The 24,536-nt window shown below is 40.1% G+C and overlaps 1 protein-coding gene across 2 annotated transcripts in view; it reads right to left on the reverse strand.

Moving 5' to 3' along the window:
* Positions 1 to 24,536, reverse strand: part of SKP2 (S-phase kinase associated protein 2) — a 37,093-nt gene that overhangs the window by 4,985 nt on the left and 7,572 nt on the right. For both annotated transcript variants that reach the window (XM_006156322.3, XM_006156323.3), the window contains exons 3-9: positions 18,823 to 18,934; positions 15,448 to 15,591; positions 13,439 to 13,573; positions 10,488 to 10,586; positions 8,722 to 8,852; positions 1,699 to 1,750; positions 1,422 to 1,529 (exon numbers count right to left, since the gene is read on the reverse strand). In XM_006156322.3, the coding sequence (XP_006156384.1) occupies positions 1,422 to 1,529; positions 1,699 to 1,750; positions 8,722 to 8,852; positions 10,488 to 10,586; positions 13,439 to 13,573; positions 15,448 to 15,591; positions 18,823 to 18,934 (781 nt within the window). The remainder of the gene's footprint in view (positions 1 to 1,421; positions 1,530 to 1,698; positions 1,751 to 8,721; positions 8,853 to 10,487; positions 10,587 to 13,438; positions 13,574 to 15,447; positions 15,592 to 18,822; positions 18,935 to 24,536) is intronic.

The raw sequence follows: 24,536 nt of genomic DNA on the forward strand, positions 1-24,536 counted from the left end.
TGAAAAATAAATGTTTTTGGGTGGACACTAGAGGCTCCTAGGAGTTCTTGATGCTAGAAACAGAGAGGGTAGGAATTTTAGTAAGAGTTCCACATACATGAATTTAGATCCCAATATTTACAAGCCACAGACAGGAATACTGGCATCCTTTTCAGGCAGTGAATTTCCAAATGAGATACCAGCTCAGGCCTGAGCCCTGAGAGTAATTAAAATGATTAATTAAAACACACAATTACCAGATTTCCTAATTCTACTAGTGAGCCCAGTGTAGCTGAAGTATCTGATTTAATCTCAAAACTAACTTACGAGATATAAACCATTCATTTGAGGAGTAAATACATTCTTTGTTCGAATTCACCACCCTCCCTCCGTAGGAACCTGAAGTTAAATTACCTTCATTTGGAAGAGCACAATGAGTTCAGTGGCCTCACTCAATCATACTGGCTACAATAAGAAAGAAGGGCAGCTGACCAAGTCCAAGATACTGACCTCTTGTGATTTCAAGTAAAATTGCTATATATATTTACACTTGACCTTATAAAGAATCTTCAGTCCACTGCGATAAAATAAAGTAAAATAATATCTCTTTATCTTTTTTTTAAATAAAGAGATACTATTCTCAGGATGACTTGGGTATAGTGCTTCCTGAAAGAAAGATAGATTAGACTGCTTCTTTTCTTACACTCCCTGGATCCTGTGGAAAGTGCCGAGCAGGTAAAATGAACTACAGTAGGAGTCACAGATTAGATATGGACCATTTTCCATCTGTTCAGGAAGCCTATGGTCTTGACTCAGCACAGTCAATAACTCACCATCAGTTTGGACAAGTCACTTTATTTTTTTGAACATTAACCTCTGCCCCCCACCCTACACCCCACCTCCACCAACGCATGCAAAGGGAACATGAGACTCTTACGTAACCTACCGGCTTTTATTCTTCCCATTCCTTGACTATCTAAAACACACACTATTAGAACATGATAGAAATTTTCCTCTAAGCTTTTGGAATCAACTGGAGTTGATTTGAAAAAAATCAAAAAGAAAAGCAAAACAGAACAAAACATAACCCACATTGGGTCTGTCTTCCAAATGATTCTGAGTTCCCTGGAGGAAAAGGCTATCTTCTATTTCTCTTGCAAGTCCTCCACAGATGTTCTAGTACAGCGTTCTGGTATACGAAACTACTTACAACTAAATAACGGATATTTAGTGCACAATCTCAGTAAACTCAACTCGGGTATTTTAAGAAAAATGGTCTCCTTCACTTTTTCTATTTTGCTGATCTTTCCTAACTAGTTTGCAGTACACTAATATGAATATTTACATTTTAAATGCGTTGTTTATAGTAACGGATATTTTAACACCAATTGACATCTCTTTAGTTCCTACCTTCTACTAGTATTGAAATAAAACATACTTACAGTAAAGTTTCAGGTATTATATCATAGCATCGACTGAGTGACAGATGTTGGAGGTAGTTCAAATGGAAAAATTCCTGAAAGCAGTCATTCTTTAGCATGACACTATCACTGTAACGGAGCAGAAAAAAGAGGTTCAGAACCTCCCCTTTTCCTAGGTGGAGAAAGCGGAAATAGCCCACTGCTTAGTTTCTTCCATTTGCTTTACAATCTTTCCCTCAGTCAATGGGCAATCAAGATTTTTCAACTTTTGATATAAAATAAACAAACAAAAAAATACCTTAAGTCTAGGTTGACAAGATTGGGGCATCTTCTAACTAAGGTAGAGACATCTAGGAAAAAGAATCAATGACAGTCACTATTACATGAGGAAGGAGGCAAGGATATTTGCTATCACCATTATCATTTAACATCAAAGTTCAGGACACTAAAATTAGACTCACACAGTATCAGAAAAAATAAAAGGATCACCTTGGCATATGAAATTTTCTACTTAGAAAACCCAATAGAATCATCTGAAACAATTAGATATGGTAAGATGACTGTATAACATGATTGGTTAATGATAATCCATAGCTTACCTATGTATCAGCAATAACCGGCTAGAAAAACAAGGAAAAAAATAAACATTCACAATAGCAAAAAGCAAAATCAAACACCAGTATACCTAAATGTTATAATATGTTATAAAAGTGGCACTTAAAATCATACTGCTACCATAACTAAAAACAGTTATTTCTCGGGAACCAGCAGTTAGCGTAATGGCTATGTCGCTGGACTCCCACGTAGTTGACCGTGGTTCACGTCCCGGACCTGGTGGCTTAAAACTCACACCGGGCGCGTGTGTGTGCGTGCCCAAGATCCCGAGAGGAGAATGGATTGCGGCGTGACCATCCCCCCTGGGGGGTGATTTCTCGCTTTCTGCCTCTATGTCTCTCTCTGTCTGTCTGGCGAGCGCACGCGCCCTACAGTGAAAATCTCTCCAAAAAAAAAAAAAAGTTATTTCTCTAATTCAAATATATTCAAATAGTTTTTAAATATACTTCAAAGTCCTCTATTCAAAAATATGAGTAATTCATTATTAAATCTCAGAAAATGGTAAGGAGTTTTAAGTAAAGAGTTTCTAAACATAAAGGAAAACACAGGGAACACCTATAATTTACTATATAAAAATTTTAGAACTCTACCATGCTAAACAAAACAAAGAATTACCAGAAAAACTGGGAATAAATATTTTCAACATCCATCAAAGAGTTAACAGTTTAATTGTACAAAGAGGAAAAAAGAAAAATAAAATAGGCAAAGAAGATGAACAGATAATGCACCAAACAGGTTAAAAATAGTACATAAAACAAGAAATATTACTTTTCAGCCATCAAATTAAAAGACCATTATAACTGATGAAAATGTAATAAAAACAGGTCCCTCCATATACTAAAAGTATATATTTAATTTTACATGCAGCCATTTCAGAGATTGAACTAGTTTTTTGGATGATCAATTTTCTTTTTTTAAAGACATTTGGGTATTATTAAGTTCCCTGACAATCCAATATATACTTGCCCTTGACCACTAGTTTTACTTTTAGAAATATACAAATATGCATGAACATAATTATTGCAGCAACATGCACCCCTCCTCCAATTACTTCAATATGCTAACTTTCATCCAGTCTATGGAATAAATACTATTAGCTGTTATTAAAAAGCTTTTGATAACATTTTATGACATGAAAAAACACTAGGAGATATTGTATAGTGAACACAAAACAAAATACTGGGTCATTGAGAAAAGTCATGACACATTTTTCTGTTTTTCTATGCAAAACTGTGTCATGACTTTTCTGATGACCCAATATATACAATGAATTAAAATCTTAATTTAATCAACACACACAAATTCACATTTACATACAAATTCACACATAGGAAGAAAAGGGAGGAGGAAAAAGCTGGAAGGAAATAAACTAAAATCTTAACTGCATTTTTCAAGGGTGTTGGGATTATAGATAACTCTTTAGAGTTTGGTAGAAAGTGACATGGGTATTTTGTAATCAGGAAATGAATCAATAAATGGCATTTATTTAAAACAAGAGACAAACTTCACTAACTTTGATTGTTTTTTCCTTCTAACTGCTATTATCAATGGCCACATGACTTCTATTAAATCCTGGACTTGAATTTTTTTTGTCTTAGAGATTTTTTAAAAATTTATTTCTCCCATGAGTAAGAGGCAGAGAGAGAAAGCATTCCCAACTGGATCCTGACACTGCGATCCACTTCCAGCTGCCCAGGATCAATAGAATGTGTGTGCCCAGAGCACTCAAGGAGGTCTCCAGATATAAATCCTGAACCCTTCCTTGGGGCCAGCCTCACAGAGCTTCATGTTTTACCTCTCTGTCACTGCCAAGCTCCTGGACTTGCATTTCATCTACTGCCTCAACATACTCACTTAGATATGCAATAAGCATCCAAATGTATGTATAAAAATAAATTTTCAATTTTCTCCTTTAATCTGTTCCTTCCCTGAAGTCTTTCCCATCTCAGTAAGTGGTAACTTCATGGATCCAGTTGCTCAGGCAAAAATTCTTGGAATTGCACTTGACTGTTTGTCACATCCCACATCCAATCTGTCACCAAATCCTGTTATGTCAGTTTTCAAAGTGTGTCCCAAATCTGATCAGTTCTTACTGCCTCAAATGTCACCAGCCTGGTTGCCTAATCGGTCTCCCTGCTTCAAACCTCCCTCCACAGCCTTTCTCAACATAATGCTCAAGTAAGCCTTTGAAAAGGGAAGTCAGATCATATCAACACGCTCCAATAACTTCACATCTTACTAAAAAACAAAAACAAAAACAAAACAAAGAAAATGCAAAGCTTTTGCTATGCTTACAGAGTCGTTGGCTACCTCATCTCTTCTTACTGTCTTCCTGGTGTCCTCTTGCCCACTTATCAAGCCCTTCACTCTTGCTGTTCCTTTGTTCTAAAATAGTCCTCTCTCCCAATATCCATATGGATTCTTCTTTCACTCAATCAAGTTTCTGCTCAAGTGTCACCCCTCTCTCTGACCATTCCACCTAAAAATAGGCCATTCCTATTACAGTCTACCTGCTTAGGCTGCTTTGTTTTTCTCCCTTGCATTTCAACTCCTTTCATGACGTTTTGGAAATGTGTTCATTGCCTAGCTTCCCCCTACCAAACCCCACTCCTTTCATGACGTTTTGGAAATGTGTTCATTGCCTAGCTTTCCCCTACCAAACCCTAGAAAGTAAACTTCACAAGAGTGATTTCTCTCTTTTGTTCAAGGACACATCTCCCAAGTCTGGAACAGAGATTCACACATTGTGGGTACTCAAAAAACACTTGTTTAATGTTTGACCAAAAAATGAAGAGGTATACAATATAATTTTGAGTGATCAGCCAATTAGCCATGAACAAATCAAATACAATTTTATTTTGACATCTTAGAAAGAGCCAAACATTGGGGAATGAGTTGATTAGTTTCCTTCTCCAGGTCTCATTTCAGCCCATCCTCCCGCGGGAGAAAGGGTGAGTAAACAGTAGTCACTACCAAGGTGACTACTCTTTACTGTCCCCTTCATTTCGCCATCACCTGTAGATCCACTTGAGTTAGGAAGGATTTCAGAAGCCATGTAATCCAACCCATCACTTCAGAGGAGAGGTGGTTTCTGCTAAGAAGTCAAGGTCATGTCCAAATCCAAAAGCTAGGTCTTCTAAGACCTCCTTCAGTGCTTACATCTACTGTCCCGTGGGGAGGTAAAGATTAAGGGTGAGTGGAGTCTAACAACAGCCAACAATAACTGAGTTCTCACTACGTGCCAACGAGTTATACATAGGCTGACTCATTTATTCAATATTACAAGTCTAAGAGGTGGGTTCTACTATTATCTCCATTTCACTAATGAAGTAACAGGAACAGGGGAGTTAAGCAACTCACTCAAGGCCACCTAGTCAATGGCAGAATAGGTATTTGAACTCAGGCAGTCTGGCATCAGTCTATAAGCTAAAACCAAATCTCTATCTTACATATAATGAAATAGTGTATGTTATTGTTGACACTGGTTTTAAAAATGTTCAATTCTCAGGGCCAGCAGATGGCATAGAGGTTAACGTGGCTTGATCTCACATGGTTGGCTACATGGTTCGAGTCCAGGATCCAGTGGCTTGAAAAATCATGTATGGCATGTGTGCTTGCAAGCCCCAAATCATGAGGAGAATGGAGAATGGACGGCAGTGTGGCCGTCCCTCTTGGGGGTTGTGTGTCCTTACCACCCATCCCTATCTCTGGTGAGTGCACGTATCCTATGACAAAGAAAAAAAAAGTCAATTCCCATTATATAGTTAAGAAAATTAAAACTTCAACCTATACCCTGTCTTTGTCCTTGCCCTGAATGTATCTTGTAAGCAGGATTTTATTACCTACTATTCCCTGCCAAAACTCGGTAAGCAGACTATCTGTTCCTTTTCGGAGGAATAAAGAAAAGAGTTGAAGCCAAATTCAGATACTAGTAGCAGCGTGCTTCCAGTAGCTTCTCAACCTTATACCCAGAGCCACCCTTCGCTTCAGAAAAGCTCTCAATAATAGAGTAGGAGATTCAGATGTAGCAAAGAAATGGGATTGCCCTCCCATTCCTTCCTTTGCAGATGAACAGGGAAGAGCCAAGAGTGGTAAGATTTGATATGAGAAAAATGTTGGCAGCTGGGAAAACTCCTTGGAAGGTGATACAGCAAGAACTGTCTAATGTCTAAGAATGGTGCCTAATCCCTGACTCAGCACTTCCACTGTTAAGAATCCATCCTAGGGACCAGCAATTAGTGCAATGGCTATGTCGCTGGACTCCCATGTAGTCAACCATGGTTCAAGTCCCAGACCCGGTGGCTTAAAACTCACGCCGGGTGTGTGTGTGTGCGTGCCCAAGATCTCGAGAGGAAAATGGAGGAGAAGGGATTGTGGCATGGCCATCCCCCCTGGGGGGTGATTTCTTGCTTTCTGTATCTCTCTGTCTGGTGAGAGCACGTGCCCTATAGCAAAAACCTCTACAAAAAAAAAAAAAAAGAATCCATCCTAGAGGTTCAGTCCTGTAATGGTGAAGTGCTATGCATAGGGAGTCAGATCCCTCATATTCGACATCAATTCAAATCTCAGCCCAGTGGCTCAAAAAATATACCAGGTGCATATATGTGCTTGCTCAGTATCTTAGCAGGATAGAGGAATGGAGGAAAAATGATTGCAGCATGACTATGCCTTAAGGGGATGCTTCTTCTCTCTCTCCAATAAGTGTGTGTGCACACACGCTCCAGCAATTAAAAAAAGAAAAAAAAAAACTCCATAGAAATGTACCCAAAAATCCCATATTGCCAACTTCATGGTTTGAGTCTTGGGCCCAGAGGCTTGAGAAACACACTGGGCTTTGTGTGTGTGTGCCTGAATCCCAACAGGAACAATGGAGGAGAAGGGATTGAGATGACCATCTCCCTATCTTCCAGCCAAGGTGAGGTGCTTTCTTACTTCCCTTCTCTTTCTTTCTCTCTCTCTGCTTGGTGAGCACACCTAATATATATAAAAAAAATTTTTTTCAAAGAAAAGGAAAAACTGGAAAGATTCTAAATGTCCATTACGAGACCAACTGCATAGCTTATTAATTCTATATAAACCATTCCATATCTATTTGGTAGAATATGATGTAACCACTGAAAATGGGGTTATGGGGGGGAGCATATTTCATATACTATGTACCATTTTTTTTTTTAAAGAACTTTTTAAAAAAAGCTTATTCATCTATTTCTTCCATGAGAGAGATACACTCTCATCAGGGTCTTCAAGGTGCAATGGGAGTCTAGTGCCTTAACCACTATGCCACCTGCTGGCTCTCAAAACCATTTTTGTACAGGAGAAAGGCTGGCAAGATGTCAGGTTATTAATGATCTGTTTTCCTTTGAATTTTTCTATTTTTAAGTACTTTTTAAAAAATAAATGTGATTTTAAAGGGAAAAAAATGTACAAGAGAAATATTGTGTGGTGAGGGAGTGGCAAGAAGTTAAGACAAGAGGCTGCTTTAGATCCTTGTCTGAAAATGCAGGTATTTAGAATGTCTTCCTGCTTGTGCCACAGTGGCTGTTCCAACTACTACTTAAATTATAAAAAGAAACATGCAAATATTTGATTAAAATATTTTTAAGCATAATAAAAATGAAAACAAGCCAAATACCCACACTTAGGTAAGCTAATACCAACATCAAGACAACAAGACATGGCTGATGTGTGAGGCTATTTAACAAGATTTTGTACAGCCCAGACTGAATGTTAGCCTGAAATTATAAGGTGAAATTGTTAAAAGCAAAACTTGTCATCTGCAACTACTCATCTTTGCAAACGACGATGTTTTCCGTATTATACGAAACGAAACCAAAATACTGAATGCGAAGATTTATAAAGACTATAACTCTGGGACTAGCAGATGGTGTGATGGTTACGTCATTGGACTCCTAAGTAATTGACCATGGTTCGAGTTCCGGATTTAGAGACTTGACACTCATGCTGGGTGCATGTGTGTGTGTGTGCCCAAGATTCTAAGAGGAGACAGGAAGAGAAAGGGTTGCAGTGTGGCCATCCCACCTGGGGGGTAACTTCTCATTTTCTGTCTCTCTGGTGAGCACACGCGCCCCATAGCAAAAATCTCTAAAATAAATTAATTAATTAAATGAAGACTAATTTTTTATCTACTGTCCCTGATCGCCAATGATGTCAAATATATAAACAACCTCATTCCCCTTTTAAACAGAATTAAAAGGTAAAAGTTATAAATTTATTTCTAAGGTTTATTAATCCTGGCAGTATTGACATTTGGACCAGATAATTTATTGTTGTGACATACATCACTGAGAAGCATTCCTGGCTTCTAACCACAAGATGCTGGTAGGATCCCTGCAGTTTTGACAATGAAAACTGTCTCCAGACACTGTGAAATGTCTTTTGCAGGAATCAAATATTGCAATTCTCTATTTTTTATATTGGGAGTTTTGCCTAGAAATGGACTAAAACAAGTTCTACTTAAAAAAAAAAAAAAGGTTTAAAGTAGATTGTGGACTCAAATTTTGACCAGCCCACTAGCTGTTTACCTTTACCTGACCTTTCTGATCACTAGCGACCTCATCTGAAAGGGAAATAACACACAGTGGATTAAATGAGACAACGTATGCAGAAGAGCACTAAGGACATGCTCAGTAAATCAAACCTATTATTACAGTTGAAGCCTCAGCAGCCCAGGCCTGGAAGCTCTAACCTGATTTCTGGAGATTCTTTCTGTAGCCGCTAAGATTCAGCTGGGTGATGGTCTCTGACACATGTGCGACAGCTACTTGCACGTGCTTTTCAGTGAAGTCGTAACACCAGGAGAGGTTCAGCTCATCCAGCCTGCACACAGAGGGGAAAGAAGGAAATCATGAAACCTCTCCCAGGAAGGAGTGTGCCTCAGGTTGCAAACAAAGAAAAGACAAAGCCATCATCCTTTCTTATCTTGTGCAGAGAATAGGTGCTTCTCCTCGCAGCTCCCTTGCCTTCTTCCTTCTTGATACACTCTCCTGCCCTAAGTGCCCTGAAAGTTGCCAGAGGGACAGAGCAGAGGTCTTGGTGAATGCTGCCCCCTTCTGGAAATGGAGAGGAGCACTCTCCTTTCCTGTCAGCTCAAGTATTACTCCAGGGCAGAAGGCAGAAATTCTAGCCTTTAGGTTTCTCAAACCACCTATGTTGTTGGCAAATTGTATTCTGCCTCTGCAAAGTGAGCAAATGATGGTTTCAAGTACAACATCCACAGCCCCTACTTCCTGGCATTGCCCACGAAATGGAGGCATTTATCTCACTTTAACACATTATTATCGAAAAGCAATCTGCTTTCTTTTATTTTTATTTTCTTTTAATTTTTTGGAGAGGTTTTTTGCTATAGGGCACGTGCGCTTGCCAGACAGACAGAGAGAGACAGAGAGACAGAAAGCGAGAAATCACCCCCAGGGGGGACGGCCACACCGCAATCCCTTATCCACCATTCTCCTCTCGGGATCTTGGGCACACACACACACACACACGCACCTGGCGTGAGTTTTAAGCCACCGGGTCTGGGACTCAAACTGCAGTCGACTACATGGGAGTCCAGCGACATAGCCATTACACTAACTGCTGGTCCCAAAAGCAATCTACTTTCAATAGATCAGTAATGAGGCACATGAGGGGACTTCAACAAGTTCATGGAAATAGGAATTCAAGTATAAGTTTATTTTGGTGGAAATAATTTTTTAAATCCAATGCACAGTGTTTTCATAATACACAATTTCCATTGGCTTGTTGATGACCCCTCACAGGTACAATTATTGTATCACAGGAACCAAGGGATATGAAAAACACAGGCATACACATAACTCTGTACAAATGTCAATCATGCATCTTCTCGCTCAGTAACATCTGACCCTGCATGCACTGACATTAACGATAAAAGATCGTGTTAATGGAAACTACCCAGATTTATGGCTGTTTATAATGCACCAAATGCAGATGGTGGCACAGCAGTAAAAAGTCATGCTCTGTGAGGTAATCCCGCATAGGAAGGTTCCTGGTTCAAGGCTAGAGACCTCCCTGAGTACACCAAACATACATGTGCCCATGATCTGGGGCTAGCTGAAGGCTAGGAATGAACCTGACATCAGGAGCCTGTTGGGGGTTGCTGTCTCTCTGTCTTTTTTAAAAATTTTTTTTGCATAGAAAAATACATCATGACTTTCCCTATGGCCTAATACATTTCTTTTAACAATGCTGTTGGTAGATACACTACTACATTTTTCTTAATTGTAACAAGGGGGGGGGGGGGAAACAAAATGACATAGCATCTCCAGTAAACTGAATTAATTTGTCAGGAAGTTTGGAAAGTGAAGGATATGTCATTATCCAAATCAAGAGACTGGGGAGTTAGAATTAGCTCAAAAAGCTTATCCAAATTCCACAGATGTTAGGAATATTTGTACATAAGATCTCTATAATCAAGTCTCACAACTTTCTTACCTGGAACAGCTGCTTAACAAAGTCTTCAGGGCAAATTCAGAGAATCCAGAACACCCACAAAGGTTTAGTCGCACCAAATTGGAGTTCTGAGCAAGATTACTGGAAAAAGGAAAAAAAAAAAGCAAGAATACTAGTAAGGCTCTCTTATTCAACTGACGTGCACTGAGAGGAAAACAGGCTAGTGTAGGTAAGCACACCGGTCTTAAGTCAGGAGAAGTGAGTTTAAAATTCACGTATCACTACCTCTGTAACACTTAGAATACATTCCCACAGTTTACTCATCTATGAAATTTCAGTATTAGTACTTTCTTGACAGGGTCAGTAAGAAGATTAACTGGCATAATGTAATGTTTGACACAGAGTAAATGTATGAGAAACACTGACTAATTAGCTTATAGATAAATTTCTCCTTGTAAAGTCGCCAGGTTCATTCAACTAAATTTGCCTTCTCCTACATTCTCAAAGTCCTGTGTTAGTTAAACTCAGTGGTTAAGAGCAAGAATTCTGGAATCACATTATAGCACTAGGTTCGAATCTTGGTTTGGTCACCTACTAAGTTTGTGGCCTTGGACAAGTTATTTAGCCCCTCCGTGTGACTCAGTTTCCACATGTGAAAAACAATAATAACATATTTCATGGAGGTGCTGTCAGAATTAAATGAGAATACATTTAAACAATATATTTTCTGGCACAAAATAAGTGCTCAGTAAATGTTAGCTGCTAAAAACATGTGTATGTATACACTCACACACACATATAAAAGATACATGCTGGGCATGTGCGCATATGTGCCCCAAATTCTGGCAAGATGGTGACATGGAGAAAAGGGACTGCAGTGTGACCACACTCCATTGGTGGTTGCTTCTTCCCACCGCCTGCTTCTCTGTCTCTCTCTGGTGAGAACACTTGCCCTTTGGCAATTAAAAAGACACACACACACAGTTATTTATAAGTGTTAGCTGTTACTGTTATTAGTATTGTTTTATATCAGGTTCCATCATTTCTCACCTGAATCAATACACAGCATCCTAACGAGACTAGTTTCTTTCATGTCTGATTGACCCTCTACAGTACCTAGACAGCTCAATTTCGAAATTTCAATTCTGATATGTTCCTTCCATTCCCAGGACCACTCTTTTTTTTTTTAATTTTTATTATCATCATAATCTTTATATTATATTGGATTACATATAGCTTTACAGTGTATCACATTGCTTTTTCAAAAGGGAATGCCATGCATGTCAGTCAATACAGAGACATTAATCTCCCCAGTTCATCATTCAATCTCTTTTCTATGTTTTTCACAATCATTATTATTATTCTAATTATTTTTTAAAACAGTCAATCACTATTTCTCATTTTGCTTGTAAAAAGACTTTACCCATCATGAAATACTTTTCAAACCAATCCAGTTGAGAATAATATACATGTCATCAACAGGTAATAAGCCATATCTGTTTTTCACTAACGTCCTGCCTCTTTATTGTTCTCTTGCTATCATTCTCTATCCTCTTCTCTTCACCCCCCCATTCCACATTGTCCTATTCTCGTTAAGTACCTTCATGTCCTCCAATTTTTATGTCCTCCAATTTTTCACTCTCTACCATAGAGTGTGGATAGTCAGTATATATTGAGTGGATACATATAATATCTTTCTTTCATAGCCTGGCTTACTTCACTCAGAAATAGATCCTCCATATCTGACCACTTTCTATCAAATTCCAGGGTCTTGTTATTTTTTATGGCTGAGTAGTATTCCATAGAGTATATATACCACACTTTCCCAATCCATTCATCAGTTTGTGGACATTTAGGTTGGTTCCATGTCTTGGCAATTATGAATAATGCTGCAATAAACATTGATGTGCAAGCACTTTTCTGACTGAGTGTTCTCCTGTATTTGGGGTAAATACCCAGAAGTGGGACTGCTGGATCAAATGGTAGTTCTATTTGTAGATCTTTGAGGAACCTCCATATTGTTCTCCTCAGTGGTTGAACTAGTTTACATTCCCGCCAACAGTGTAGGAGGGTTCCCTTTTCACCACATCCCCGCCAACACTTATCACTAAAAAGTGATATAAAAATATTCTTAATCTTTGCCATTCTGACAGGGGTTAGGTGGTATCTCATTGTGGTTTTTATCTACATCTCCCTTATGATGAGGGATGTTGAGCATTTCCTCATAAGCTTTTTGGCTGTTTGTATATCTTCTTTAGAGAGATTTTTGTTCAGCTCATTTTCCCATCTTTTAATTGGGTTAATCATTTTTTTTCCACATAAGGCACTTGAGTTCCCTGTGTATTCTGGTTATCAGGCAGGACCACTCTTAATCACACTTCCCTCTTTGGAGCCTACTACAGAGTCTAGACTTCTTACAGTATAACATCGAGGCCTATGACAATCTGGTCCCTGATTATCCTCACCTTCTGTGACTTCCGTCCCTGAGGTCTACACTGCAGCAACTTCTAACTACTTAAGAGCTTAGAGCCACCCAGGCAGCTTTACCTGGCTGCTTTCCCTGTCCTATTATTTACATATTTCCTACCTAAATCACTTTAATATTCTGCTTAAGAGTCACTTCCTCTGAGAAGGCTGCTCTCCCTAAATTTAATTAGGTTTCCTTGTGTATATTGCCACATATTCACCAGCCTATTTAACAAAACACATTGCACTGTAATTATCTGTCTCTTCCATGAATGAGGCAGGGACTGTACATTGTTCATCCCTGTATCCCTAGAACCCAGCAAAAGATCTGGATTATAGTTAGCAGAGCATTCAAATTTTTGTTTCCTAGATGAGTTTTAGAAAGTTTTACAGAAGCTGGAACACATCACTGTCTTTTCTGTGTCCATCTTGATATGGATAGAAAAGCATCCCAGTTATATTCAAGAAACAAAATGAACACATACTAAAACCAACGGCCTTTGTGCTATGTTCTGGCTGTCACTCACTTGACAATGGGATCCGAAAGCCGTAGGCCTTCCAGGCTTAAATTCTGCAATTTGAAACACTGAGACAAAATGCCTTGGAGGGTAGACACATCTATTACAGAGTTCGACAGGTCCATGTGCTGTACACGAAAAGGGCTGAAGACAGAAGAGAAAAAGGAAGCTCCATAAGGTGGCTTACACAAGAACATCCAGACCAAATCCTGCCCCCATCCAATCCAATCCCCAAATGAGCAGCTAATCACAAACAAGACCCTAAATACATTATTTCAAGGATTAACTATAGCTGTGGTCATACTTGCTACTAGTTATTTTGGTCAAATTGCTATTAGGTAAGTGCCATCTTTGCTCATTTTAAAACTCAAGAGGATTTTTACCAAGGACAGATGTCACTGCCAATATGATCCACTTGAAGTGGGCATGATGAGAATGAGCCTGTTGTGGTGACAAAGAGATTAAGCCCACAATGATTCCTTATTTCTCTGAGAGTAAAGAGGGAAATGGCTGAGGTTTTAACTAAAAAGGGAAAAGAGTAGAAGAGCAAGTCTTCAAGGGAGGCCAAGTTTAATTTTAGATATGCTCACAGTGAAGTACTTGGAGGAAATTCAGGTACAGAAGTTTCTAGGTAATTAGAAATGTAGGCGTTTGAAAGAGAGGGCAGACTACAGAGGAGGATTTGAGAGTCCTGGGTTTACGTGAGTGTACAAGACACAGCTTGTCCAAGGACAGTATCAGGGAAAGCTATGGGGTGAACCAAGGAACACACACTAGAAGGAGACTAAGAAGGGACAGCCACAGAAGTAGGACAAAGAGCAGCAGGAGAGGTGGTTTTGACGTGAACCAAGGAACACGCACTAGAAGGAGACTAAGAAGGGACAGCCACAGAAGTAGGACAAAGAGCAGCAGGAGAGGTGATTTTGATAAGGCAAAGAAAGGAAAAAGTACTTGAGTTGGAAGGTTCTATTGTTTTTAGCTTGTTTTTCTGTTAAGGATCTAGTCATTGTACTCAAGTATGAGATTGCACTGAATATTGCAAAATGATCAGTAATAAAAAAATTTTTTTTAAATATTCTTCAAAACAAAGAAAGAAAGGGCTTTAAAAATTTTTTTTTGGTGGGGAGGGTTGTAGATTAGTCTCCGTTAGGACAGAAAATCCAAGCTACAAATCTGAAAACAGGCCCAGCCTAAATTGCACAGTCCACAGCACAATAGACTACAGTGCTGGAAGCTACATAGCTTGTGAGTATGGATTCCTGGGTTAGCCTGAAAATATGCCAAGTGTGCATGCAGGTGGTGCATGAGATCCCAAGGAACTAGAGGGCTAGAGGAAGGGGATCGCAGCATGACAAGACCCTGTCAAGGGTGAATTCTCTCTCTCGTGCAGAGAGAATTTATCATGAAAAAAAATTTATCATGAAAAAAAATTAAATGAAATATAAAAATCTGAAAGAATCCTCAGATTTTATTAGATGTGGGCTGTAGGGAGATAACAAGGCAGCCCTGCCCATGTGGAGAGTGGTCTGCTCAACTCCTGCCTGGTAGGACTCACAATCTCCATCTGCTGAGGACCAACTTAAAGAGCTAAATGTGCATCTTTGACCCTGGAAAGGGCCCAACAGTAATCATGACTTGAAGTAGAAATGGTATCATTGTGACTTGTGTCATGTGGCAATAGAGGCCATGTAGAAAATATGCAGTTAATATCCCATACTGCAGATTACCTGTCTCACGCTCAAAGACTGGATAATGAGGGGCCAGCAGGTGGTGTGGCCGTTAAAGTGTCGGACTCCCACATGGCTGATGGCAGTTCAAGTCCCAGACCTGACAGCTTGCTTTCTCTCTCTCTCTCTCTCTCTTTGGTAAGTGTACATGCCTTATAGCAAAAATTTAAAAGTAATGATAATAATGAATAAAAGAAATAATTTTTAAAAAAAGACTAGATAAATAAAAGAAATTTTGACTTGTGTCTATTTCAAGACCGAACAATAGTCTTTTCTAGGGATCTCTTTTACCTGAAATGTTCGACCAATGGTTGGTCCATAAATGATCGTGGGCAGCGGAAGGCAATCACCCCTCTAGACAGCAACCGGCCAACCACATCAGGGTGCAGATTTTTACCCGTGAGGTCTAAGGTCTGCCATAGAGACTCATCAAACCTAGAAAAGAGGAGGTGCTTGATTTGGTAAGCTGGTCACAGTGAATACTGGAGGCCCCCAACAATGCTACTAACAGGGAAGACAGAGCTGCTAAATCCCTTGAAGCAGATTCTGAAGGAAACTTTGCTTTATGTATAGCTATGATGTTTTTAAGGCACTACTGAGTATCTCTTAATCCTATCATGCATCTATCTTTTTCTTTCCATATCTTGATGATTCAACACTAATCTTAGCACTACAGTGATCTGGATTCAGAGAGTAAAATTCCAGCGTTCCTCTCAATTTGACAAATTTGAAAATGATTGTTCAAATCACGTAAGTGATAATGTAAAAGAAAAGAGAAGTTCCAGAAATGTACTGAATGACAGAGAGTCTTAATATCCATAGTTGAATTTAAAAAAAGAAAACTTGAAGTACAAGGACATGAGAGAACAGTTGCAATGTCAGGTGTACTAGGATTTTTCTTGCTAGTAGTTTTTGGAATTAATGGACCATTGGCCAACGTCTTGAAATGATTTTGTCATAAAGAAACTATCAGTGTGAGGAAGGGAAAAAAAAAAAAAAAACACAACAAAATATCAGTGTGGGAGTTGGCCTCCATTATTAAAAAGGTATAGATAAGACATCCCTGAGAGAGTGGCATTCTTTTCTATCTTTCTCTTGTCCAGACTAAAATCCATATGGCTTCCAAGAAAATGACATAAAATCAGCATGGCTCTGGTTGTCTCAAATCTCATGTCTGATGTTTCCTCTTACAAGCAAGTAAACTATAGCTTAACCAACACTCAATACCAGCCTGAGAAAAGTTGTTCTGGATCATTCACCTTTTCCCCAAATAATGGACATCTTCAGTAAACAGGAAGATGATTGCAGGAGCTACCCAAACCCTAAGACAAATCTAACTGGATAACATAACCCAGTTAATACTGTCAAATTAGCCCAACCTTAGATTCCTGCTTTATCACTTACTGCTCAACCTCCCATTTCTAACTCTATAGTTTCCGCATCTCTAAAACTCAGATGACATGAATATGATCACTAAGGTCACATGGAAGATTCAGTCACTAACAACTGCCTAGCACACAGCAAGTGCATAAGAAATGTCAGATATTATTATTATTATTTTTTTAGAGGTTTTTGCTATAGGGCGCAAACGCCCGCCAGAAAGACAGAGAGAGACATAGAGACAGAAAGCGAGAAATCACACCCCCCCAGGGGGGATGGTCATGCTATCTATAATCCCTTCTCCTCCACAGTCCTCTCAGAATCTTGGGCATGCACGCACACGCGCCCGGTGTGAGTTTAAGCCTCCAGATCCGGGACTCGCCCGCAGTGACACAGCCATTACGCCAACTGCTGGATCCATCAGGTATTACTTTTATGACAACTGAGATGAAGATCTCTCTGTGAGAGATGTCAGAAGATACAAAACAGTAGATATGTAAAATGAACAAGTATCAAGATCTAATGTAGAACCTGAGAACTATAGTTAATAATTATTCTGGATTCATCCCAGAAGAGTGGATTTAGATGCTTTTGACTCACAAAAAAAGGGTAATATGATATGATAGTTTGTCAACTTGCTTTTGGTTTCTATTTTGCTATCTTTGTGCATATCAAAACATCTTGTTGTAGGCTGGTTCCATGGTCTAGTGGTTAAGAGAGCTGGATCCTACATAGTCAATGGTGGTTCAAGTCCCAGCCTTGGTGGTTTGAAGAACATGCCAGGTGCATATGCATGCATACCCAGAATCTCCACAAGATGGAGAAATGGAGAAGAGGGGATTGAAATATGACCAGGTACCATTTGAATGTACTTTTTCTCTTCCCCCCCTCTTCTAAAGGTGAGCATATGTCATCTGGCAAAAATAAATAAATAAATAAACAAACAAACAAATAAATGAATAAAAATTAATAGACTCAGTAGACTCGGCCTCGACTTGGAAAAGATAAATGCACAGCTTGTGGGAAAAGAAAATCGAACTCCCCAGGGGGCAATAAATGAAACTCACTTGCCACTGTGCCAGCACTGCAGGTATATAAACCTCCCTGGACCTCTTCTAAGCAAACAGCCCACTCCTGTGACTACCTGTGGTGTCTAACTTCCAGCACACCCTCAAAGGCCAGGGTTCTGCTGTCTCAAAAGGGAATCCTGGGTATATGGAGGGAGATGCCAGATCAATGGTCTTTAAACATAATACAAAGAATTGAAGGTAGTGGAACCAGCAGTTAGCATAATGGCTATGTTGCTGGACTCCCACGTAGTCGACCGTGGTTCACGATCCAGACCTGGTGGCTTAAAACTCACGCCGGGCGTGTGTGCGTGCGTGCCCAAGATCCCGAGAGGAGAATGGAGGAGAAGTGATTGCGTGACCATCCCCCCTGGGGGGTGATTTCTCGCTTTCTGTCTCTGTCTCTCTCTATCTGTCTGGCGAGCGCACGCACCCTATAGTGAAAAACCTCTCAAAAAAAAAAAAAAAGAATTGAAGGTAGAATGGGGATGAGGAGGGGAAAAGATGGCAAAAAGTTCTCATTGAAAAATAGCCTTTTTCTTACTTCAGGCTGTTACTACCTTCCTGGCTCACCATGACTTTCCTCGTGCAGCTCACCTTCCACATCTGAAAAGTGTTGCAAAAAAATTACCAGCAATGGTTGCCCTCTGCTGAACATATCCAGGAGTCAGGCATGTACACTGGCATCCTTATGTTTTATCCTCACAACCCCCCTGTCCTGAAAGTACCATTATCCCCATTTTATATATGAGGAGAATGAGGCTTAGAAGTGTCAAGTCATTTGCTCATATCAGAAAGAGCGTGAATGGCAAAAGTTGGCTTTCCACTTGGGTCTCACACTACAGCCCTGTGTCCTCTCCCCAGTGGGGACACTGCTGGACATTGCCCAGTCCAGCATGGGAAGAATGGCTGTCTTCATGCACCTCCTTAACTCCCTGTGCCCTTAGCAGAAGGCTGGGCCCAGAGTCAGTATCCCATAAACAGGGACTAAATGGAACACAGGGCCAAGAGGTCTTCAGAAAGATATGTGTATGCCTCCAGGAGATGTCTCCCTTCCACTGAGAAATGAAGACACTAACTATCAATATAAAAATGAAAATGTCTAGTTTGCTTTGTGCTGCTACATTTTCTTGGTTTTTAGTTTGTCCAGACCAGGATGAATAATCTTCCTGTTCCCTTCCTCCTCTGCATATGATGAAGTAATTAAAAAAATACTTACACCAGGCAGTACCACCTCTTACAAACACCAGAGACTTTCAGCAGATCAGGAAGACATAAACAGGAAAAGATCCCTAATAGCAGCTCATCAGGGAGGGAGTCCCACGACACACCTTTGAAGAGAAAGACAAACAGGTCTGCCCATCAGCATTCTTGACTCTATCAAGACTATGCAGTATTTTCAAGCAGGAAGGATACACTGAAGGTCCTATGAAAGGTCATGGAAAATGCTTATTATGAAAAAAACTATGCTTAGCTTTCAAAAATTTTTTCTACCAAAATAAACTCATAATTTAGTTCCATTTTCTACAAACTTATTGAAGTCCCCTGATGAAACATTGAGCTGAAAGGGGAATTTAACGCTAATTGAATTACTCACCCTCAACCTTATTTTTCTGTTCAAACCATTGTCTACATACCCTGCTGTGAGCACCATACCTTCTCAGCAAATGAGAAAAGAGAGAACCACAAATATTTCTCATATTCTTCTTTTCTTTTGCTCCAGCCGGCCACCGTAGACCTTGACAGTATTAACTGTGGTACAGAGCAAGTTCTCCTCTAAAGTGTCACACAATCATGTTTAAGAGAATGTAATGCTTTTGGTTACTAAGGATGGCCTTATTTTGCTCTGGTGTGGACTCAGTGGTGACCTTTTTTAAAGGGCTAATGAAGCTTCCTCTTTCTTTCAGGTGTACAGAAAGCATATTGAAGTCAATTTACCTACAGAGCAGTATCAAAAAGGTGCTCTCATGCTTAATTCAATAAATATTTGCTCAGTCCTTATTATGGTGACAGGTATCATTTTAAGTGTTAGCAAAGGAACAGTAAACAAGAATGACAAAATATTTTCTCTTCATAAAGCTTGCCTTTTAGAGAAGGGAATGAGCATACATTGAATTGTGAAAAATGCTAAAATTGCTTAGTGCTATGCAGAAAAATTAAGCAGGATAAAGGAGAGAAAGGAGAATTCAGTACAGGGATTATAAGTCTGAAACCAGTGGCCTGAGAAGGCCTTATTGAGATGGTAAATATTAAGCAAAGGCTTGAACAAAGCGAGGGAGTGAGCCCTTTGAGTATCTGGGATGTGTTCTAGGTGCAGGGAACAGCATATCCATTTTGAGGAACAGCAAAGACAGTGAAAAGTGTGGGGTGAGCATAGGGTGTGGGGGTAGAAGATGAAATCACAGAAGTCAGATAGGCTGGTCATGCAGGCTTTTAATGTCATGATAAGGCCTTTGGCTTTGATTCGAATGTGACAAGAAGCCACTAGAGGCTTCGGAGCACAGGGATGAAAGGATCTCACTTCATTTTAAAAGGATCACTTCTTTGGGGCCAGCAGGTGGCATGCTGGTTAAGGTCTCCCACATGGCTGACTGCAGTTTGAGTCCAGGAACTGGTGGCTTGCTTTCTCACTTTTTCTCTAGCTTGTGAGTGCATGTACCCTATAACAAAACTTTAAAAATAATAAAAATAAATAGAAATAAATAATTCTTTTTATTTTTTTTGGGGGGGGAGATTTTTGCTATAGGGTGTGTATGCTCACCAGAAAGACAGAGAGACAGAAAGTGAGAAATCACCCCCTGGGGGGATGGCCATGCCGCAATCCCTTCTCCTCCATTCTCCTCTTGGGCTCTTGGGCACGCATGCACACTCACCCAGCGTGAGTTTAAGATACCGGGTTTGGGACTCAAACTGTGGTCGACTAATTGGGAGTCCAGCAACATAGTCATTACGCCATCTACTGTTCCCAATAATTCTTAAAAACAAAAGAACAGGCTGGAGGGGGAGAAAAGTGGATGCAGGAAGATCAATTCTGTCTTCTAACAACAGTATCTAAAGAGTGATTCAATTAAACTCTTATATATGAATACATATAATATGCCTACAAAATCGGCATGATCTAACAGTGGCCAAGAAGGAGATGAAGGCATACCAGTAAAATTACTCAGAGTTGCTAAGGGAGTTCCATACTGCCTTTCTAGTCTGTTTCCTAATTCTAGTGATATCCTCTCCCTCCCTCCCTCTTAAACTGAACGTGTACATGGTTCTAAGCGCCGTGTGAGTAGCTCTTAGGAGACAATGGAGAAAGACGTGGCAGACGGAAGAGGATGATGGACATCCCAGCTGCTACCTTTAGGCAGTACGCCTGGGTAGCCTTTTATTATTATTATTATGATTGTAATTGGGATTGCAACAAATTCATAGAATAAAGAAAATACATTTTTACAACATTGAGCCTTCATTAACATTGTTTAGCTCCTCATATTTTAAAATTTCATTTTATAATTCCTTATTTACATTTAATTGTTGTACAACTTTGTGCGGTACCAGATTAAACAAGGATACTATCATGTTGGTCATCTTCAACAAAGATTACGTTACATTGCATACCTTCAATTACTGTTCTCCTATTTTTTTTCTTAGATCTATTTTTAAGACTGGCAAAGCACTCCTCCCTTTATTTACCCAGTGCAGTACACTGTTCTACTTGTTTATGTGCATTCTTGCATCTGTTAAATGTTTTTCCCTGAGCCAAACTGGCATATCCTCCTGGTATCCACAGTTGTACTCTCAATTCTGGCTTCAAATGTTTCAGTTTCTGCCAGAGTGCAGGCATTCAGGAACATATACATCAAAAGTCTTTTTTAAACATTCATACCCTTCCCTCAATAAGACCCTTCCGGGTTCCCCCAAATACTTAGCCTGAAGTTCACAGAACACTAACCATGAAGTCCAGAGCTCTCAGGACAAGGCCCATGTCATTTTTCTAGGCTCATTATCTAGCAATGTGTTCCAGCCATATGGAGCTACCTGTAAGTGTTAGCGTGAGTCATTCTGCATCACATCTCAATGCCTCTGTACATGCTGTGCCTCCCCCTGGCTGTAATTAACATCAAATTGCTATTACAGCCCCAACTCCTCTGAGAGGCCTCCCATGACATCATCAAGGTCAGGTCACTTACGAACCATAATTGCATTAATTACTTACTCATCTGTCTAGTCTCTCACAAGGTCACAAGTTCTTGAGATCAAGAAGCAATTTAAATTTCTTTCTTTCTTTAGTCCATGAATGAGGAGGGGGGAAGAGACAGCACTCCCAACAGAGTCCTGACACTATGACCCACCCCAGCTTTTGGCTAGTCCCAGATCATGGGCAAGTGTGCCCAGTGCACTCAGTGAGGTCTCTAGTGGTGAACCAGGAACCTTCTCATGTGGGATTGCCTTGCCTTGTAGAGTGTTATGTTTTACTGCTACATCAGCATTTGTCTGCAATTTGTATTATAGTTTTTGAATTTCTAGATACCAGCATAAAGTCTAATACATTCATCCATACATATATTAAACATGCCCCATATACTGAGGTCTATTCTAGGTCCTAGGGATACAGAGATAAATGAGGCACAGTCCTGACCCTTATTTTGCTCAGTTTGAGACACAAACAATTAAATAAGAAATTTCAGTAAGCATCAGGATGGGCTACAATAGAGTTGTAGGGTGTTGTGCGGCATATAAGATTGGAACAGTGATCAGGGGAAGTCTTCCTGGAGGAAGTGGCTTCTGCTGAAGAGTAAGTAGGAGATATACAGTTACTCAATTAAAGCCTGCCCTTTTCTCTCTAGGGGACAAAATTAAAGTATTCACTAGGGCCATGAAAGACAAAGGTAGAGGGCTGGCTTAAGGCGGATCATACATGCTGACCCTGAATCATGACCTGGGAGGCATCTGGAGGTCATGCCAAGACTTCTCTGTGTGGCTACCGTTTTGCCATCACTATGAAGTTCCTCCAAAGTGAGGGTGGGCAGAAGACAGAAGTTCTTAGCCAGGCTCCTGCCCTGCACTTTAAATTAGAAGACAGTTGAAAGACAGGCTTTTCTCAAGTCTCTTTTCCCCCACTAATTCTTCTTACCTTGCTGACTTTTGTTGCCCCTTACATGTGTAGATTATATTCTAGTATCTGAGTTGGCAAAAATGACATACAGTTAGTTATTTTGAATCTAATATTTCTGGAGCTTTAAAACCAATTTTTAAAAATCCAATCACAGTGTATCATTACAGCATACCAAATGTATTTTCCCATTCTGAATATCCTATATATTGGTTCAATCAAAGATAGTACCATACATACTATCATCGACAGATATTTTCCATTTTTTAATCCCTTAAATGTTTTGCTTCTTTCTTTTTCCTTTTGATTTCCCTCCCTCTCGCTCTCCTCCATTTTTGGATTTTACTAGATCTGCAAAGACTAGATGGTTGGCCTCATTAATAAGTCTAAGAACCACTGGGCAGAGGAAGAAGCGTGGCTTTGCTTGGGATATTGCCCCCAAGTTTTTGAACGTGAGCAAGTTACTTTGTCTCTCTGGGACTCGGTTTCTTTGGCTATGGGGATGGATTTTGCACTTTGAAGATTACATGATGTATAAGAAAAGATTAAGTACTATAGCTGAGAGTCAAACTGTCCCATTCTTGCCTCTGTTCTTCTCCTTTCTCCATTAAATCTGGACATTTTCCTTTTGTGATGGCTTTTGCATTTCGATGCTGCTCTGAATTTTCACCAGTGGGCAAATACCTAGTGTCCTAACAGGGTTTGTACAGGGCTGCATGGTATTATTTACCAAAACCCCATACGTACCCTCTATGTTTGGAATCCCCAGGAGCAGATCCTGAGGATCTGACTTCAAGCAGTTTATTTGTAAAGTAATACCAGGAAGGGTTGGACCGAGTAGAAAAGAGACATGGCAGTGAAGGAAGCCAGTTTGGAGTATGTTAATAAGCAACTTGTGGGTTTCTGCAGAAACATATAGGTCCTGCTCCAGCGCTGCCCCACAGAGATCATGAGCGCCAGGGTATTAACTGAACTGCTGTCAGTCATTGATTAGGGGCTCAATCTTAAGTCCTCAGTGTTCTTGCCCTGAGAAAGTCCTCATGCAGAAGGTCATACCTAGTACAGGAAAAAGCCTTTGGTGCAAAGGAACCAGTGACCTCGAGGAGCCCTGACAAGGCACTGACAATGGCTACTTTCAATGGCTGGGGAAAGGAAATTAGGAAAGCTTGCTGTAAAGTACAGGACAAAGAAATTTATTAACAGAGCTTCCTGTTTGAGTGGAACATAAGAACAATTAAGGAACAACAGGAGAGAGATAATTAAAGTGCTAGTGGGGAATCTGGCAGAGCAATGAATGCAGAGGCCTGCAACCCTGGGCCACAAGGCCTTGCAAGTGAGAGAACAGAGTCAGGAGGGCTTCGTGCTGCACCCTCCCTCTCTTCCCCGGCCCAGCCTCTACTGATCCTCCAGCTTGCAGCTTATATGGTACTTGCTCAAGGAAGCATTTCCACCAGGGTCACCACCAAGTTCCATGCCCAGATCTGCACAACTAGCACCTAAGGCAATTTCTGGCATGGAACAAGTGCTTGAGGGGGCTGGACAGTGGTGCAGTTGTAAATCGTACTGTTCTGTCAGGCGGATCTACCAGCAGTGTTCCAGGTTTGCATCTGGAGAACTCCCTGAGTATGCTGGGTACACATGCACCCATGATACTGGGTTGGCTGAGGATGGGGCTGGATCGTAGAAGAAAGATCATATCAGGGTGTTATCTCTGTCTCTCTTACTCATGAAAGAAATAAATGAATTTTAAAATAATTTTTAAAAACGGCACTTGATAACTATTTGGTAAATGTATTATACCTTTTACTCCCCCATCATGCAAATGGTAA

This window comes from Tupaia chinensis, unplaced genomic scaffold, assembly GCF_000334495.1.
Source record: "Tupaia chinensis unplaced genomic scaffold, TupChi_1.0 Scaffold000489_1, whole genome shotgun sequence".
Classification (NCBI taxonomy): domain Eukaryota; kingdom Metazoa; phylum Chordata; class Mammalia; order Scandentia; family Tupaiidae; genus Tupaia; species Tupaia belangeri.